Source organism: Pteronotus mesoamericanus, unplaced genomic scaffold (genome assembly GCF_021234165.1).
Source record: "Pteronotus mesoamericanus isolate MK-2021 breed Mesoamerican mustached bat unplaced genomic scaffold, CSHL_Meso_final contig_2, whole genome shotgun sequence".
NCBI classification, from domain to species: domain Eukaryota; kingdom Metazoa; phylum Chordata; class Mammalia; order Chiroptera; family Mormoopidae; genus Pteronotus; species Pteronotus mesoamericanus.
Genome location: NW_026555084.1, coordinates 32,375,769 through 32,393,311, shown reverse-complemented (window position 1 = coordinate 32,393,311; position 17,543 = coordinate 32,375,769). Strand labels below are relative to the sequence as shown.

Here is a 17,543-nt window from a genome sequence, read left to right as displayed (position 1 = left end):
AAGCATTCCTACAACTCAATAACAAAAAACCCAACTTAAAAATGGACAAATAACTTGAATAGTTTCTTCAAAGAAGATACACAAGTGACACATAAGTATATGAAAAAATGCTCAACATCACTAATCAACAGGAACAGCAAAAGAAAACCACAATGTGGTATCACTTCATACCTGTTAGGATGACCAGTATCTAAAAAATAAATTAAAATAACAGACAAGGATGTAGAGATACTGGAACCCTATAGGACTGTTGAAGCTGCTATGGAAAACAATATGAAGATCCCTCAAAAACTTATAAATAGTATTATCACATGATCCAGCAATCCCACTTCTGGGTATATAGCTGAAAGAACTGAAAATGCAATTTTATGTTCACTGCAACATTATTCACAATAGCCAAGATATGGAAGCATCCTAAAGCCCAATGACACATGTGTAGATCAAGAAATGGGGTATCTACGTAAAATGGACTTTTATTCAGCCTCAAAAAAGAGGGGAAATCCTGTCACAGGCTAGAACACTGATGAAACTTGAGGACTCTATGCTAAATGAAATGACCCAATCACAAAAGGGCAAGAACTACAACTCCATTTGTATGAGGTATCTATAGTAATCATATTCATAGAAACAGAAAGAGAATGGTGGTTGCTGGGGCTGGGCAAAGAAGAAAATGAAAAGTTATTGTTTAACAGGTACAGAGTTTCAGACATACAAGATGAAAAAGTTCTATATATCTATTGTACAACAATATGCCTGTATTTAATACTGTAATGTACACTTTAAACTTGTCCAAAGGGTAAATATGTGTTTTTTTACCACAATAAAGCATTGATATGTGCTAAATAAAAGAACCAAAAACAAAAGTCTCACATATTGTATAATTCCATCTATATGAAATGTACAGAATAGGCAAATCTATAGACTGGGGAGAAGTGAAGGAGACTGATAAAGGGTATAAGTTTTCTTTTTCTGGGGTGATGCAAATATTCCAGAATTCATCATACTGATGGTCACACTGGTCTGTGAATATACTAAAAAATACAAGCACAGTCCTGGCCAAGTGGCTCAGTTGGTTGGAGCATCATCCAGTGCACCAAAAGGTTGCAGGTTTGATCCCTGGTTAAGAGTGCATACGGGAGGCAACCTGCATCAATGTTTCTCTCTTACATTGTTGTTTCTCTCCCTCCACCTCTCTCTAAAATCAATAAGCATCCCCTCAGGTAAGGATTTCAAAAAAAAAAAAGAAAAAGGAAGCTTAACATTTAATAAAATCTATTTGATTTCTGTAAACTACCACGAGATTTAACTCTTAGGTTCAGAGCCTCTCAGTAAAGTACAGTACCAGATAGAGTCCCAAGAAGTTCAGATTTTAAAAAAGTAAGAAATGCAACAAAATGGTCTTGAAACTCACTAAAAGAAAGATGAGGGAAAAAAAGAGCTTCTGATAAAGCATAATTTCTGAAAGTATACGGAAAGCTGGCCCTCAAAATTCAGACCCTTCTGCATAAAGTCCTTTCTTCTAGTAAGGATCCTTCCCTCCCAATTTACACGTAGCCCTTCCACCAGAACTTCAGAAGGGATCACTGCCATCACTTCCTCTAATCCCTTTCTATGTCAGGAATCCTTACCTGGTTCAGGAAGCTCAGGCTGGGGGGTCAAACTGGGAATTCCTGGCTCCTTTTCCATCTCCTCAATGTTGGCACTGGATTTATCACAAACATTCAGCCGCGGCCCAACTGAATCTAAGTGGCCGGCATGATTCGGATCTGTCAGCACATCCTCCAATATGTTCGTCGGAGGAGGAGGTCTATGCTCTGGAAACTCATCCCCCTTCTTTACAGGGTTAGCAGGAAGCGAAACCCCAAAGGCACCCTCAGAGTTTTCTTTCTCCCTAAATCTGTTAATGCGCTTACGAGGTTTGGTGCGCCTTTGGTTTAAACGCTGCCACCGCTTTTTAGGTACCACTTGATTAACACCATTGGGTTCATCATTCTCACTGTTCATTTCAGAGTCCAGCTCTGGACCTTTTCTGTTTTCAAAGGTGGTGGGGCCTTTTTCAGGAATTTGACCAGGGTCAGACTGGTTGACTTTGTTATCAAAATGAACATCGGAAAAATGAGCACCGTCTTCACTTGTTAATCGGCCCATTAATTGAAGGGGTTCTTCTTTACCAGGGCCTTCTGCTCCACCTCTCAAGGAGGTGTTCTCTGAAGCCCCACTCTCTCTGTTTCCTGGCAGTGCAGCCTCTGGAGTCACAGCTGGGAGTCGGTTCAGTTTTCTTTTGCGCTCTGTCTTTAAGGCTTTACGGTTCACTGTGTTCTTTCCCATCTGGCTTGAAAAACCATCTCGCAATTTGGATGATGGCCTTGATCGCCCACAGCTGCGCCTAGTAACACAGTTCAAACGACTTTTGCCAGAAGCAGGGAGGTCTCTTCTGTCGGACACTAAGCCAGGCAGGGAGGCAGACAACTCCCCAGATAGTGCAGAGTCACTCCCACTAGGGCTACAATGGACTGGATCCTGAGTGTTGTCTCCATTTTTTTCTGAAGTGTGATTGGAGCCTCCTGAAACCAAGATCTTAGAAGTCCCTAGAGGACTACTGGTAGAACAGTCCCCAAGACCAGGGCTCCGATAGGAAACCAAGTTTTGAGCAGTCATCAACCGTTGCTCTTTGGTCTTACTATCATGCATATCTTTCAACATCATTAGCAATGTACTGAATTTGTAGTCTGGTTCAATAGGTATATGATTCTGACTAGAGGCAGAAGGAAAAAGTAATGGTTTTGATGGCTTTGATGTTCCAGAGTCACTGACATCTTCACTTAAGGATCTATAAGAAAGTCCCTTCAACTCTGACAGAACATGTTTCACCACTGCTGTTTCTATGTCATTTGAATCCCTGGTTTTCTCATGCATGTTGCTCAGTAGTTTTAGCCCATCCCCTTTCCCACTTTTGGAAATGCTGGCCAAAGGAGAGCCTTTGGTATCAGAACAGCATTTCAAACTGCAGTCCTCATTTGTAACCGGAGGTTCTACAACAACTGGATTTTCTTTATGTTTGCACTTTATACTTCGAATCTTGGGCTGTTTGCTTTTCGAATGTAACAGAGCTTGATTTGTAGGCCCACCCTTTATTAGTGAGTTCTCACTGGAAATGCTTGATGGGGTGTTTAATTTTGGAGAGAGACCATCGTTTCTAAAATCCGATTGGGGTTTGCGGACAAGAGTGGACAACTTAAAGTCAGACAGATTAACCTGAGATGTCTCAGTTCCAGACTCTGCTGTCTTAGTACAATCTGATAAGTGGTCTGTGAGTGAGTTAGTAATGAGGGACTTCTGCTTTGCTTTTACCTTAGTGTTTGTGGCAGGATACCTAGAATACTTTACCTTTTCATTTTTCTGCATGGACAACATGTTCTCTGTTCTATCAAAAGCATCTGTAATTTCAAGGACACTGTTATCAGACTCTGAACTGGGATCTATAGGATCCAGATCACTGCTTCCATCATCAGAAGTGGTACAGATACTAATGGAATCACTTCGTTTTTCTTCATCACCTGCTCCAATATAGCAGAGCTGCACCTTTGAACTGCATACCAGACCTCGCTGAATTTTCTTCTTCTCCCCAGAACGTTTAGAAATCAAGGCACCCTCAGACAAGCCCAATAAAGAGTCACAATTTGAAGTTTCAAATTCTTTCTTTGCAGTGTTTTTTGCACAAGAAGAAAAGAGAAAACTTCCCGGGGCAGTGCTGGCCCCTGTGAGGCTGTTGGCTATCCTGGAAAGTTCATTAGAGGCCTGCTTATCAGATACATCCCCAGAAATAAAGTTTATACCAAGGCTGTCTGGAATCTTTCCCCTCCGTTCTTCCTTATTATGTGCTTCAAACTGCATGTGACCCTTTTTCACACAAGTCCTTTTGGGATTATCAGTACTCTTTCTGGCTCGAGACTTAGCACAAGGCTTTTCCTTCTCATCTGCAGAATGTTCAGAGTCAAAAGCCATAGATTTCAAGCAGCCATTAAGCAACAGGTCATGTTCTGATTCAGGATCATTTGCACAGTCCTCAAATGGCATATCCTCCTCACTGTCCAATTTGATTGAACTGGTGACACATTTTCGGTTCTTTGACCCTTTTGGAACATCGTACTGTTCAGCAAGACCAACACTGGCTTCCCATTTACTCAAAATTTTCTGAGGAACCTTAAATTTAAAGGAGAAAAAAGTTATCATTTATCAAAGAAATGGGAGAGGCAACAGGGAAGTGATCAGTGACACCTCGCAATTCAGCTTTTCAAAGTCTCATTGCTCTTCTTCCAGGCCCTTTTATGGGATCAGCCAGGTGGTTACCACCCACAGCTCACCCACAGCTTAACTAATGGGGATAAGAGCTATCATTAGAGAAAAAACTGATCTCACACAGTCTCCATTTCCCCTGCCTTTGTAAAGACAAAGGAGTGGACCATAACTTAAAACTACATCATTACATTACTAATCAACATCACATTACTAAATCAAGGAATAACCAGACCCTTCCTACTTATTCCTTCCTATCCTAAATAAGAATTTATTTTCTTCCTGACTTACAGAACCCAAGCACTTGCTCAGCTGCATAAAAAAGAAAAGACTAAAAGAGATAAATATGAAAAAAAAAAAACAAGAATAGGAAAAAACAGGTGGGTCAGACCTGCCCTAGGAGATCTGAAATTTGAACCTCTGGTTATCAGTAAGCCCTTTGCTAATCAATATACTTCTATACATGTTACATATAATCTGAATTATAACCAAGCAGTCTCCTGAGCTTAATCTTGTAGGCCAGAGACACCAAAATGCCCTGAATATAACAAATTACATAATATCTTTTCTTGATTCCTCACAGCATGAGGACATTTGCGGCTCTGTGAAATATACCCAACTTTCCATATATTCATTTACCTAATTGGTTTCATATAATAGCTATTACTCAAGGTTTTAACCTTCACTTAGTGTTCACAAATTAATCCCTGTGAAAGGGATGCTCTGCTAAACACATAAAACTTCAGGTCACTAAACAGGTAGCCTCCTCTTATAAAGGCAATAAACTGGTAATTTGGTTTATTTTACAGACAAACAACACACGCATTAATTCTCATAACTGTGACCAGAGTAAATTAATTTTCCAGAACCTGAATACTCTAATGAAGTCCTCAAAAAAGGGAGTTCTTTAACCTACATAGCTAAAGGTTTGACACAAAAACTCTGATACCTCCCTAACACTACCCAGAGTATTAGAAAGGGATACGTAGCCTCCTTTATCCTAACAGCAGCACATGCTAATTGTTTTAGAGCATCAATCTCATGACATACTAAATATTTATTATTACTTCTAATCCACAACAGTTGTACAAAAACATAAGATTATAATAGTTTTTGAGTTGAAGACACTAGTCAATCCTCAAAGAACTCAAACTAATAGAAGAGAATGCATACTGACTCTAAATTATCCTAATGATTTTTATAAAATAGTCTAAAAGTATTTATACACAGAGAAGTATAAAACATCAATCTAAGAGGAATTATTTCCCCTTGTAGAATTGACTACAAAGAATTTTACTCAGTGAACTTTAACAAAAAATATCAAGCAAACACAACAAAAACACCATGTTCTTTATTAAAACATAACCAGGTATGAAATTGCCAACTTAAGCAGTAATAGCTGCACACAGAGCTCAAAACAAAAAAATGTTTAAAGCTTTACCATTCCCACTTTTAAGAGAAATCAATCCAGGGAACAAGAAGTAGAGTATTTCATTTTGATGATCAGTTTCTTTTTACAGAAGATATAACCACAGAAGATTGCTTTTGCCATTTTGTATTGTCTGAGTGACATGGCAAAAATTAGCTGGAATCACTTCTCAAAATATTGAGTATAAATATTTGGAAGGCTAGCCCCATCTCATCCAAGCAAAATACTTTGCCTTCTACCTATTTTCTCACAAATATCCTACTACCAAAGGGAATAACTTGTATTTCATAAACATTATACTTCTTCCTTGCCTCCTCCCTGCTCACCCCCAAACCCCCAAAAGATAAAGAAAGGCTTTTTTTTTTTTTTTTTTTTTTACCTTATGCCTATATCCTTTTTCTTTCTGCTTTCCTCTTCTCCTAAGGACAGGTAGTTCTTCAAATTGATGTCTGCCTTCGAACATGACGATTGCTTTTCCAGCCACCCAGGCTCTCTCAGAAGGATCTCCAAAAGCTTCCACATAGTACTGTCGATAGGGCCTCCGGTTGGAAACTGGACAAGGGTAAGAACCAGTGTCATTTAAAAAGATGACCATTCGTTATAAAGATAAAATTCACAACACTGTTGCCAAAGAGGCCTCTATCTCCTGCCCTACCCTGGGGGGAAAAAAATCAACAAGCTAAAAACCTGCAGAACAAGAAACTCTGACATAAGTTGATAGAAGGAAAATTTTAAATATTCAATTAATGTGGCAAGAAAATCCTTAAGAGTTTATGAAAGAACTCAGTGGTTTAGCCTGCTGATAAGCTATATATTCCAAACCAGTTAGAGGCCAATTAGCTAATTACAAGACAAATTAATATAGCAACAAACTGAAAGTTCCTTTTACCATTAGTCTATAAAGTCTTACATCTTCATTAGTGGAAAACACAATGGACATATGATAAGCTACAGCACCACAAATACAATAATCAACAAGAACTAACCACCACAAATCTAAAAACACTATGCCAAAATATAAGGGGGAAGAAATACTTCAACACCATGCCAATTATAATACACTAACATGTATGGAGTATCTACTATGGGCCAGGCACTCATTATACTAGTTGCCCTGTGTGGATTCTTCTAAACAGCAGACTCTAAGATATAGGTAGTATGATCTCCAGTTTACAGACACAGTAAGTCCAATGACTCGAGAGGGGTGGGCAAATTTGGAGTAAAATGCTGGTTTTGCAGAGAAAATGTCACATGATATTTGAAAATAAACATATAAATAAAAAATAAATCTCAAACATCAATAAAAACAAAAAGAAATCTAGTTATTCTACAGTTTCTTGGTTGTCCAAAGTTTTCTGATTATAATAACAAAAAAACCAAAACAAAACACAAATCTCATTCAGAAGATTACAATCCAGTATGTGTAATATATGTATCTCCCATACGTTTAGCATTTTTCACACCAGTTAAAAATATCACAAAAGAAATACAGTCAGGGAATACAAATACAAAAAGTTTAATGATTTGGCTCTCTAGAGAAGAAAATCATGTTATGTAAAAGTTCACCTGAACTTACATCTAACTCCCTTAATAATAATCATACTCTGTTTCAAAACACAAAAAAGAATCTAAATATCTCTGGAAAAACAGGAAAAGCATACTTCCTTGAAAGTGAAAAAAGAAGAGAAGTAAAAGAAAGGGGAAGAGAGATTTATAAAATGAACTTCAGAACAAGTACAAAGAGGTGTGAACTTTCAGAACTCCTGTCTTTGCAGTAATTGGAAAAATAGCCAAAATGTCAAGTAAATTTCAATGGAAGCTTCTTTATAAATGCTAATTCCAAAACTATAAAACCAAAGAATGAAAAGTACCCATGAGCAGCTCTTGTAAACTTTAGGTGAAATAGTTGTTTTTCCATAAAACTATGCTTAATGATGAAATTACAACCCAGTTTTCTGTTCAGACAATTTTAAAACCAAGTTGTGAAAAAATTTAACTCCTTAAACTCTACCTACTAAATTAAATCCTTCAATAGAAACCACTGGTAAGATACATATGTGCCTATACAGGAGTTCTCAAAGTCCACTTTAGAAATAAATCGATTCTCCCATATGTAAGTAAATTCAACAAAGACTGAACAGTTATGTGCCAGCAATATAGACAAGACAGAAAAGATCTCACTGACCAGTAGATAAAAGATACAGAAATAGATTATGGTAAAAGCATGATAATTCCAATGACAAACATTCACTTTCAAAAAATAACGCTAGCCCTGACTGGTGTGGCCCAGAGGGTTGGGCTTCATACTGCAAACCAAAAGGCCTCTGGTTCTGATTCCCGGTCAGGGCACATGCCTGGGTTGCAGGCCAGGTCCCCAGTTAGGGGCATGCCAGAGGCAACCCATTGATGTTTCCCTACAAGTTGATATTCCTCTTCCTCTTCTCCCTCCTTCTCCTCTCTCTATGAATAAGGAAGGGAGGGAGGGAGGGAGGGGATCCTTATGGAACACATTCACAAGCTGAAGGCAGACACGGCTCACAGAAATTTCTGGCTGACCAGAGTGAGACCCACAGGCCAAAGACCAATGAACCTCATAAGAGCTGTGAAGAGAGGCTCCAGGTCAAGAAGGAGGAAATCATCAAGACTGTCCAAGGAGCAAACAACCAAGAAATGAAGGCTCCCCTCCCTTACTTACTTGTACATAGTGGCTTTGGCAGTAACATTCCATACATCATTCAAAACAGCCCTTATCTACCTTTATTTTTTTTTAAGTATCCTTAATATCCTTAAAAAGTTAAAAAAAAATAACACTAAAAAGGGGGAAAATATTAACTAGAGAACAAATGGGACACCAAGGCAGAATTTTTTAAGGTAAATTGCTTATTAATGGGAGAGTTCCAGTATGAGGGCCCAGAACCCACAAAGGCATGCATGAATAAAAAAAAAACAAAACCAAACAAACAAAAAAACAGCTGGAACAAAAAGTAGCTGAAAAAAGCCCTGGCCAGTGTGATTCATTTGATTGGAGAAATGTACCATAGACCAAAAGGCCATGGGTTCAATTCCCAGTCAAGCGTACAGGATGGCAACCAATTGATGTTTTTCTCTCCCTCCCTTCCTCCTTTTCTAAAAAAGCAATAAAACTGTCCTCAGATGAGGACTTAAAAAACAAACAAACAAAAAGAAACATAGTTCAGAACACTAAATCATAAAGTGGTAAGAAAGGAAAACCAAGTAAGTAAGCAGTATCCAGACCTGAAATAGCTTGGGTGCCATGTTAACCTTGATTATTATAACGCTGGCAAGAAGGAGCCTCATTTAAACTGTGTAACCACAGGATCAGTTTTGCATCTTAGGAAGATAAATATTCTTAACCTCTGAATAATATATTTAGGAGGAAACAGAGGAGGCTCAGTAGACCAGAGATTTCCAAAATAGTGTGTGCAACAGATTAGAACCTAAACTAAGGCAGTAGCAATGGGAATTAACAAAATTTGAAACTTTTTTTTCTTTTAAAGACAAGTCAGCCCTGACCAAGGTGGCTCAGTTGGTTAAGTGTCGTCCTGCAAACCTAAAGGTTGTCCGTTCAGTTCCGGGTCAGGGCATATGTCTGGGTTGTGGGTTCAATCCCTGGTAGAGGTGCAAATGGAAGACAACCAATTGATGTTTCTCTCCCTCTCTTTCTCCCTCCCATCCCCTTTCTAAAATCAAAAATAAAATAAAAAATTTTTAAAAAGACAAATCAAAAGGACTTCACGTACAATAAAAAGTCAGAACAAATGTTTCAATACCAGTGTTCTAGCAGCATTTTTCACCATAGCCAAAAGATGAAAATAATTCAACTATCCATTGAAAGATGAATGGATGAACAAAATGTAATATACCTAAGTCCCTCTTTATCCTGGGGGATATGTTCAAAGACCCTCTGTGGATGCCTGAATAACACCAAACTCTATAAATACTATGTTGTTCCATATGTATATGTATATGTATATGTATATGTATATGTACATACACACACACACACCTATGATCAATTTAAATTTATAAATTAGGTACAGTAAGAGATTAACAACAGTAACTAATTTTATATTTTACTAATAAATTTTAAAATTTATATTTTACTAATAGTAAAATATAATTATAATGTACCATAATAAAGTTAGGTGAATGTGGTCTCTCTCTCTCTCAAAATATTTTATTGAACTATACTCATCCTTCTTGTAATGATACAACACCTGCCGTGATAAGATAAAGTGAGAATAGCGTAGGCATTGTGGCATGGCATTAGGCTACTATTGACCGTCTGCCTCAATGATCCTCCATCACTGACCCATGATGATGTCAACAGATGAAATGTTGGGAGCAGACTATGTCAATGGTTGGGTAAATTTGTTATTTTTTGACTGCAGTTGACCACAGGTATCTGAAACTCAGAAAGCGCATAAGGGACTGCATACATACAATGGAATATTACTCAGCCTTAAAAATGAATGAAATACTGATACATAATACAATATGGATAAACCTAAAAGACATGCTAAGTTGTAAGCCAGAGCCAAAAGGACAAAGACTGTAAGAAACTTTTTAAAAACTATGAAATAAAGTGTAAATCTTGAAAGGTAAAGAATGTAGACTGAAAACTCAAATTTAGTTTTGGTCCCTTCTGAACACCACATTAAAATAAACAGTAAAAGCGAGACTGCTAGTTAAGATGCGGCATAGGTAAACATGGCTGGCCTCTTCACACAACCGCATCAAAATTACAACTAAAATATATAAGAACCATCACTCCAGAACCATCTGTAATTGAGCTGAATGGAAGTCTGACAACTATGGAAATAAAGAAACCACATCCATCCAGACTGGTAGGAGGGGCAAAGACAAGAAATGGGCTGGTCCCACATCCACATGTGGTGGATAAAAATTCAGGAGGGATGTCTCAGGATCAAGGAGTTCAAGCCCCATACCAGGCCCCCAGCCCAGGGTTCCAGTACCAGGGAGATAAGTTCCCATAAGTTGTGGCTGCAAAAACCAGCAGGGACTGAGTCAGTGGAACAAATTGCTGGGGTCCCAAGCAGTTCCCCTTAAAGAACCCACACAAGGACTTACTCAGATTCACTCTCTCTGAGCTCCAGCACCGGGGTAGCAACTTGAAAGGCACCAATGGCATAAGGGGGAGAAATGAAGTGTCTGCCATCAAGGTAGCAGCTGGGGGACAGTTTTCTTTGCCTCACAGAGCCACAGAACCAGCCAGCTGCTGCCATATCTGAGACTCCATGGACACTGTCCCACCCTGGAGATCTCCTGGGAGCCTGTCCCTCTCAACTTTCAGGCCCATCCAAACTCTTAACTTTGATTTTTCCATATGAGTGCCTGTTCTTGGCTCATGCTTCACAACTTCCTAAATCTTAACAAATAAGCACCAGCTGGCCTCAGTGAGCCCTCAGCCCCCATACCTTTCACTAAGTGGCCCCAGGCCGGGCACTAGCAGCAGCCAACCTAGATGTACAGTTTGGCTTCACTTGGGAATCTCCAAGCCCAGCACAAGTAGCAGTCGCCTCACATTGCTTTATAACTCAGGCAAGGTGGCCCCGGGCAGAACACAGGGCAGAACTGATCTTGGTCTGCACCATCTAGGGAAATCGCAGGGCCTGCACACCCAGTGGACAACTACAGACCACATCAGAGCACCACCACCCTGCCCCTGCACAGCTGATCCTCCAGAGGGTAGAGGGTGGAGATTGGTGGTCCGTGGTCACAGCCTTGCAGCTGACTGGCCTGGGTAAATCCCTCCCATTGACTTGCCAACAGCAATCAAGGCTCAAATACAAGAGGAAGATGTACTCAGCCCACATGGAGGACAAACCTCAAGTACCCAGCTTGGGTGATAGGGGAGACTGTGCCACTGGACCCTGAAAGATACCTACTATGTTAAGCCACACTACCAAAACAAGGCGTCGTGGCAGCTCTACCTGATACATAGAAACAAACACAGGGAAGCGGCCCAAATGAGCAGACAAAGAAGCATGACCCAAATGAAAGAACACATCAAAAGTCAACAAAAGGAACTAAGCAAAATGGGGATAAGCAATCTATCAGATAAAGAGTTCAAAACACTTTTAAGGATCCTCAGGAAACTTAGTGAGGACCTCAACAGCATAAAAAAGATCCAGTCAGAAGAGAAGGAGACACTAATTGAAATAAAGAACAGTTTACAGGGAAACAACAGTAGAATGGATGAAGTTGAGAATCAAATCAATGTTTTGGGACATAAGGAACCAAAAACCAACCAATCAGAACAAGAAAAATGAATCCAAAAAAACGAGGACAGTGTTAAGGAGCATCTGGAACAACTTTAAGTACTCCAGTATTCACATCATAGGGATGCCAGAAGGAAAAGAGAAAAAGCAGGAAATTGGAAATCTTTTTGAAAAACTAATGAAAAAAACTTTCCTAATTTGGTGAAGGAAACAGATATGCAAGTCCAGGAAGCACAAAGAGTCACAAACAAGATGGATGCAAAGAGGCCCACTCCAAGACACATCATAATTAAAACGCCAAAGGTTAAAGAAGAAGAGAGAATCTTAAATGCAGCAAGAGAAAAGAAGTCAGTTACCTATAGGGGAGTTCCATAAGACTTTCAGCTGATTTCTCAAAAGAACTTTGCTAGACAGGATTAGCAAGAAATATTCAAAGTGATGAAAAGCAGGGACCTGTAGCTAAGATTGCTCTACCCAGCAAAGTTGTCATTTAGAATCAAAAGGCAGATATGGTGCTTCCCAGACAAGAAAAGAGTGAATCATCACCAAATCGTTATTATATGAAATGTTAAAGGGACTTATTTAAGAAAAAAAAGATCCAAACTATGAATAATAAAATGGCAAAAAAAAAAAATCTATCAACAATTGAATCTAAAAAACAAACTAAGCAAACAGGAAGAACAGAGAGAGAATCATGAATATGGAGAGCATTTTGATGGTAGGGGGTTTATGGGGGAATGGATGAAGAGTTGAGGGGATTATGAAGTATAAATAGGTTCTTACAGAATAGCCATGGGGATGTAAAGTACAGTATAAGGAATGGAGTAACCAAAGAGCTTACACACATGACCCACGGACATGAACAATGGCGTGTGGATGGCCTAAGGGAGTGGGGGGTGCTGGGTGGATGGGGGCAAAGTGGGGAAATACTGGGACAACTGTAATAGCAAAGTCAATAAAAAATAACCGTAAAAATAACAGTAAAGGTAGTTTTTAAAAGAAATAACACAAAAGACAAAGTATAGAAAGAGAAACAATAATAAAAATTTGGGAAAGTTGGAAGATGGTGGTAAGAGTTAAACCAAAGAGAGGTTAAATGACAGGCTAGCCTTGAGAACTTAGAAACAATCTAATTTTCCCCCAGATTGCTTTGTGAAGGGTACCCTAAAAGTAGAGAATACAAAGTGATAATAAAGTGATAATAAAAGAGATTTTTAAGGCATAATACCACCTAAGGACAGGGGGCACAAGAGAGGACAGCTGAGTGTAAACTAGTGTGTCTGTGCAAACATGCTATACAGTCTTGGAAGCTGAGAAGCACATGGATAAGTATTATAGTTACTGACTTAATAGATCCTAGTATGCCAAATTCTATGTCATCACTGAGCAAAGCCAAGAACCAACAGTCTCTACACCATGCACCCTTCTACTAAAGGACCAGGAACTGGCAGCACCTTGTACACTTGGAGTTTAGGAAGATAGAATACAGAGGACTGGTTAAAAGTTATCAAGCAGCCTTGGATACATAAGTTTCCTCTTCCATCACAAACTACCAGACCATTGCCTGTCCTCTTCCCCCAGAGAAGCCTAGAGGCTTTTTTACTGGATGGAGTAAAATGGAAGGTTCCTAGACTGAGCAACACCAAGCACAGTCCAGGGGTATAAGTGTACCAAAAATACAGGGAATAAGTAAACTGAATGCTAAAAACACCCAACCATCTTTCCCTTACTGGACTTCCAGAATACAAGGATCCAGATTCTTACTCTCTAGCTAGGAGAATAAAGACTTCCCTGCGGAGTCTCACCAAGCCAATAGAAAAAAAAAACAAAAACAAACAAACAAAACAAAAAAAAACACAGAGAAAGTACTGACAAGAGGCTGAGAGGGAAGAGGGTCCATACAAGGAAATTAAAGGTTGACAACCTCCACTTGTTCAGAAGTGCCCATATTCTCTTTACTCTTCACTGTTTTTTGTTTTTGTTTTTTTTGTGTTTTTTTTGAGAGAGAGAGAGAGACATCAACACAAGAGAAACACATTGAAAGGTTGCCTTCCATACACACTGCAACCCGGGACTGAACCCGCAACCCAGCATGTGTCTCAATCAGGAATAGAAGTGGCAACCGTTTGGTTTGCGGAATGACGCCCCACCAACCGAGCCACACTAACGGGGGCTACTCTTCACTCTTGAGAAAAGATCTGAGAAAAGCATCAAACAAAAAATAGAGAACAAAGGAATAAATAATGAAGAAAAAAAGGAACCTGAAACAAATAGACTAAGTACAGGAGCAAATTTCACAAAAACTCTCATTAATATCCTCAGAAATAAAAAAGATATTGTATTAATGAAATAAGATGCAGAGAACAAAAAGGAATCCTTGAAAATTAAAAACACAACAGCAGAAATGTAAAACTCAAAAAACATTGAAAGACAAAGTTGAGGAAACTTCCTATAAAGTAGGTAGAGCAAAAATACAAAAAAAAAAAAAAAAAAAAAAATTATGAGGTCCAATGCAGGAAATTAAACATCTCATTAAGTTTTAGAAAGAGCCCGGGCTGGCATGGCTCAGCTGGTTGGAGCATCATCCCATAACCAAAAGGTTGCAGATTCGATCCCTGGTCTGAACGCAGATGATTCCCATTTGGGGCGCTGTTCCCCAAAGTCTGAGTGTGTACATGAGACAACCAATTGATTCTTTTCACTGGCATCAATGTTTCTCTCTCTCTCTCTCTCTCTCTCTCTCTCTCTCTCTCTCTCTCTCTCTCTCTCTCAAAGCAATGAAAAAAATGTCCTCAGGTGAAGATGAAAAAAAAAGTTATAAAAAGAGAATAAATAAGGGGGAGGAAATAGTTCAAGAAAATGCCCCAGAACTAAAGAAACTAAATTTGTAGATCAAAAGGGCCCCACTAAGTACACACTACAATGGATGAAAACAGATTCACAGCAAGGTATAACCCTGTGAACTTTATGAACAAAGTAAAGGGTATACAAGCTTTAGGAAAAAGAGGGACAAAAATCACATACAAAAGATAAAAAAATCAAAATAACATCAGATTTAATAGGAACTCTGGAAGCTAAAAGACTTAGATTTGCCTTCAAAAGTCTAAGCACAAATGATTTCCAGCCTAGTATTTTAAAGATTTTATTTATTTATTTTTAGAGAGGGGAAAGGAGGGAGAGAGGAAGAGAAACATCAATGTGTGGTTGCATTTCACACATCTACTGCTGAGGACCTGGCCTGCAAGACAGGCATATACTCTGACTGGGAATCGAACTAGCGACCCCTTGGTTCGCAGGCCAGCACTTAGTCCACTGAGCCACACCAGCTAAGGGCTCCAGCCTAGTATTTTATAGCAGTCAAACTGTCAAACAAATATAAGAACAAAAATACGTTCAGATAACATAAGGTCACAAAAAAATTTATCTCCCACACTCCCTCTCTCAGAAAACTACTGAAGGACTTAGTATACACTGAAAATGAGTAAACCAAACACGAGTAAGACGTGGACTCCAACACAAGAGTGCATTGACAGGAATCCCCAAGATCACAGCTGTTCACCAGACTACTGTAGACTGAAGGAATACATAAGGGTATATATAAGACTTATTTAAGATGATGAAAATGACAAATTACTGCTATATTAGATCATGTGGGAACATACAAAAACTAGGAGACTTTTAATATAAATTAGCAATAAATATACAGACTAGTAATAACCCTCTCCCCCTCACCAAAACACACACATATACAGATAATTGACAAAAAATAAAAGGTTGTAAGGACAAGCAAGCTCAGGACACTACATGACTAAGTTGTGTATACTGTTAACATAATAATGTACACACTCAATTCCTAACCAAAATTATAATATAATAGGAAAGACAAGAAAGAGGATGCCAAAGATGGGGTGAGGGGCAAGACCCAACGCATGCAAGGATGAAAAATAACCAATCCACAACTTCTACGAACAGAAGTAAACAACAATCCAAAAGGGTCAAATTTTGACATTCGAAAGAAAGAATCAAAAGATCCAGCCCTGGCTGGTGTGGTTCAGTGGACTGAGTGCCGGCCTATGAACCCAAAAGTCGCCAGTTCGATTCCCACTCTGGGCACACACCTGGGATACGGGGCCAGGTGCCCAGCTGGGGATGTGTGAAAAGGCAACCAACTGATGTATCTCTCACACATGGATGTTTTTCTCCCTCTCTTTCTCCCTCCCTTTCCGTCTCTGTAAAAATAAATAAATAAAACCTTAAAAAAAGAAAGAAAGATCCAGCTAGCCCTGGCCAGTGTGGCTCAGTTGGTTGGACATTGTCCCACAAAGCGAAACGTCACCTGCTCAATTCCTGGTTAGGGCACACGCCTAGGTTGTGGATTTGGTCCCAGGCTAGGGCATGAAAAGAGGCAACCAATCAATGTTTCTATCTCTTTCTCTCTCCCTTCTCCTCTCTCTAAATAGAATCACACAAATTAAAACAGACAAACAAAAAAATAGAGCTAAAAGTGTTGAAGGGCATGGCCAGCTGGCTCAGCTGGTTGTAGCGCTGTTCCATACACCAAAACGTTGTGGGTCTGATCCCCAACTGGGGCATGTACAGGAGGCAACTGACCAGTATTTCTCTCTCACATTGATGTCTATGTCTCTCTCTCTCTAAAAAGCAATAAAAAACAAAACAAAAAAATAGCTTTGGGTGAGGATTTATATATATATGAATGAATGACTGAATGAATCAATGAACAGAATTGGAGGTGCTTAGACAGAGCAGGAAAGCAACAGCAGGACTATATTCCTAACAAGGCTTGTTGACTTTACAGCTTGGCATTTTATATTTTTAATTTTTTTAGTGACTTTATTAATTTATTTTTAGAGAGGAGAAGGGAGAGAGAAAAAGAGAAACATCAATGTGTGATTGCCTCTTGAGCGCACCCCTACTGGGAACCTGGCCCGCAACCCAGACACATGCCCTGACTGGGAATAGAACCAGTGACCCTTTGGTTCACACTCTGGTGCTCAATACACTGAGCCACATCAGCTAGGGCAGCATTTTAAATTATATGCACTGGCCCTGACCAGTATGACTCAGTCAGTTGGGGATCATCCTGTAAAGAGAAAGGCGGCCTGTTCGATCCCCGGTCAGGGAACTTGTGAGAAGCAACCGATTGATGTTTCTCCCTCACATTGATGTTTCTCTTCCTCTTTTTCTCTCCCTTCCCCAGTCTCTCAAAATAAATAATTACACTATATGCACTGTATATAATAAAAGTAATGACCTAAATAATAATAGTAATTTTATAAAACTGAGTTTTCTAACACCATTTGGAATACTTAGTATCACTAAGAAAACAATAAATATGAATGATCACAATAATATGAACAGTGCACTAGAATTTTTAATTTTTACACTGATAACTTATGCTGCTACAAAACATTAATAGTGGTCATAGTTTCAGTTAGTGGGGTACAGGAGTACTTTGAGAGCAGTCTACCCAAAATTTCTCCTACTGGACAATATCAATAGCAAGGCGGATGATTCTACTAGGTATGTGCTATGAA

At 39.1% G+C, this 17,543-nt stretch overlaps 1 protein-coding gene across 7 annotated transcripts in view; it reads right to left on the bottom strand.

The window, feature by feature from the left end:
• The window catches only part of NSD1 (nuclear receptor binding SET domain protein 1), a 144,610-nt gene that overhangs the window by 59,433 nt on the left and 67,634 nt on the right, over positions 1-17,543 (bottom strand). For all 7 annotated transcript variants that reach the window (XM_054568535.1, XM_054568537.1, XM_054568538.1 and 4 more), the window contains 2 exons: positions 6,105-6,277; positions 1,629-4,203 (listed from right to left, as the gene is read on the bottom strand). In XM_054568535.1, coding sequence (XP_054424510.1) covers positions 1,629-4,203; positions 6,105-6,277 — 2,748 coding nt within the window. The remainder of the gene's footprint in view (positions 1-1,628; positions 4,204-6,104; positions 6,278-17,543) is intronic.